The 2,146-nt window shown below is 54.7% G+C and overlaps 1 protein-coding gene across 1 annotated transcript; it reads right to left on the bottom strand.

Annotated features, from left to right (window-relative positions):
• Positions 1–1,739: 1,739 nt before the first annotated feature.
• On the bottom strand, positions 1,740–2,103 carry GGTG_14343 (hypothetical protein). Its single transcript, XM_009232270.1, has one exon. The coding sequence runs from the start codon at positions 2,071–2,073 to the stop codon at positions 1,915–1,917; it is 159 nt and encodes a 52-aa protein (XP_009230534.1). The 5' UTR covers positions 2,074–2,103; the 3' UTR covers positions 1,740–1,914.
• Positions 2,104–2,146: the final 43 nt, after the last annotated feature.

Genomic DNA, 2,146 nt, shown 5'->3' with positions numbered 1-2,146 from the left:
GGGGCTGGCAGTGGGCATGAACTGGTCGCCAACGGCCAACTCACTGACCAGCACAGTAACAGCAGCCCCTGAAGTTTCAGGTCACTGCTGCAACTGGTGTAACCACGCGTGTTTTTTCGTTTCTTTTCCTTTGCCCTTCCCGTCGCCGCTGCGCCTCGCGGTTCCCCTAACAGACGGGCAGACGCGTTCATGTCGCCCACGCGGCACATTGACCGTCGCAACCGCCGTCGTCAGTGGCGTCAGGCTTGGAGGGAAATAGCACCACCACCCACCAAGGCCCTCGAGAATAGGACCCCTGCCCCCGTATTGGTTTTCTCGACTGATCTTTTCCAATAACTCCACTCTCGTCAATTGCGGGATTCAAACTCAATGATCCATCGCCCCAGGTGGTATCTGAAAGGGATCCCACTGGTATTACCAAAATGTGGGTATTTGGTATTTGTGCATTTCAACGTCCATCCCGCGGGCGGCCGGTCGCAATAAATTGTGCATGACCACGCACCGGGACTCAGCTCCGGTTCAATAAGACGGTAATCGCCATAACAGAGAGAGAGGGGGCCCCGTTTTGTGTCCCTCCATCATTTCCCACGCCCCTCCTTCTATCCAGGTTGCACAAGTCAGTCGGGTTCTCTCAAAAATAACAAACCCGGGGTTAAAGCGATTGACAGCAAGCAGCAGGGCACGATGAGTCTGGAAGGTGTTGGAAGCTTTGGTCGTGGGGGAGAGAGGTGGCCGGGCGACAAGAAGAGAGTGAGGGAGGGTGCTGAAAATAGCCAATTACAATTATAACAATAGTTAATAGCATGATACATAAGGTAACGTTTCTCGGGGCAGAGGTAGTTGAGGAAACAATCCGGTGGCCAATCCGACCTTGTCACCTGGAACGTGCCTCGTCCTCTGCCGAGGTGTGCCCACCACTCGTGTCAAGGATCGCCCAATGTCACGTATAGTTGGGCAAAGAGTAGTACTGTTGCAATGACTGACCGAGACCCCTCAACTTGCCGCCTTTTCTGTCACACAAATCTCCCCAGGACTGGAGAAAGCATCAACGTGGGCGGCGTTGCAAAACAAAAAAGCAACTGCCGCAGTCAAACCGTTTGTGGACTGTGGGTCGGCCGTGATCCCCTCGCTCCCCCAAAAAGCAAAAAGCAAAAAGCTCGCCCCCCACAAGCCGACGACGCCACAACGATTTGAACGTGGTCCGGCGAGGCGCCTGCCGGTTCCGGATGGCTGGATGGCCGGACGAGCTGCGAAATGTGGGCGGCCCGCTAGTCAGCACCCAAATTGCACCCATGCTCCCCATCTCCCCATCCTGGGTGTCCTGCGGTGGCTATTATGTTTTGTTTTGTTATGGATTTCCTATAGTCGTTTGTGACCCGGTATGGATGGGGACGGCGGCGGTTGATAACCCCGTCCTCTGGATGCTATGTCGCCATCAACTAAGCGTGGGGCCACGACACAAAAAAAGAAGGGGGTTCCTCGCCAGGCCGGCTAATGGGCCGAAGTCCGGGAGGCGCAATCCGCTGTCCCATTATGCAAAAACGAACCACACATGAGCTGACCTGGTGTCTGGTGTCGGACCTCACCGAGATATAGAAGCGCTATCCCACGTGGGCACGGATGACCTCCTTTCCCTGTGCTGCTTTGACACGGCTTGGCGCTCTCTCTAGAAAGGGTGTGCATAGGCATGTGTGTCTGTGTATATGTGATGTGTCGATTTTTCCTATCCGTCGCCGTCGTTTGTAGTTTTTTTTTTTTGTTTTTTTTGGCCGAGGCCGAATCCCCCTCGCTTCGACTCGGTTTCCCCATCTCCCCATCTCCGCTATCGCCATCCTCCTGCCGCATCTTGCTTGTATCGCCCCTCATACTCCTCCTCCTCTATCAACCCCTCACTTCGCTGCAATACGGGACACTTTAAAAGACGCACCGTCCTGACTCTTCGCCCATGCTCGATGCACACCATCTCGGCGCGCAAGGGGAGAGCTCAAATCGTGTGTAGATAACCTGGCCAAGGAGCAAAATCCTGTCCACCTCCTCGCCCTGCCCTTTCTCGCCACCAGGAAAGTAGGCCATTGTCTGTTGCTGATTGAGTTGACGGGAGCGAGGCCCACGACGGCACAGAGGAAAAGCCAAAGTAAAAAAAAAA

Source organism: Gaeumannomyces tritici, assembly GCF_000145635.1.
Source record: "Gaeumannomyces tritici R3-111a-1 unplaced genomic scaffold supercont2.274, whole genome shotgun sequence".
Taxonomy (NCBI): domain Eukaryota; kingdom Fungi; phylum Ascomycota; class Sordariomycetes; order Magnaporthales; family Magnaporthaceae; genus Gaeumannomyces; species Gaeumannomyces tritici.
This window is presented reverse-complemented; position numbering and strand designations above follow the sequence as displayed.

Bases quoted from the DNA above. Each gene is read 5' to 3' on its own strand.
- GGTG_14343 (XM_009232270.1), bottom strand. From the start codon at position 2,073: ATGGCCTACTTTCCTGGTGGCGAGAAAGGGCAGGGCGAGGAGGTGGAC.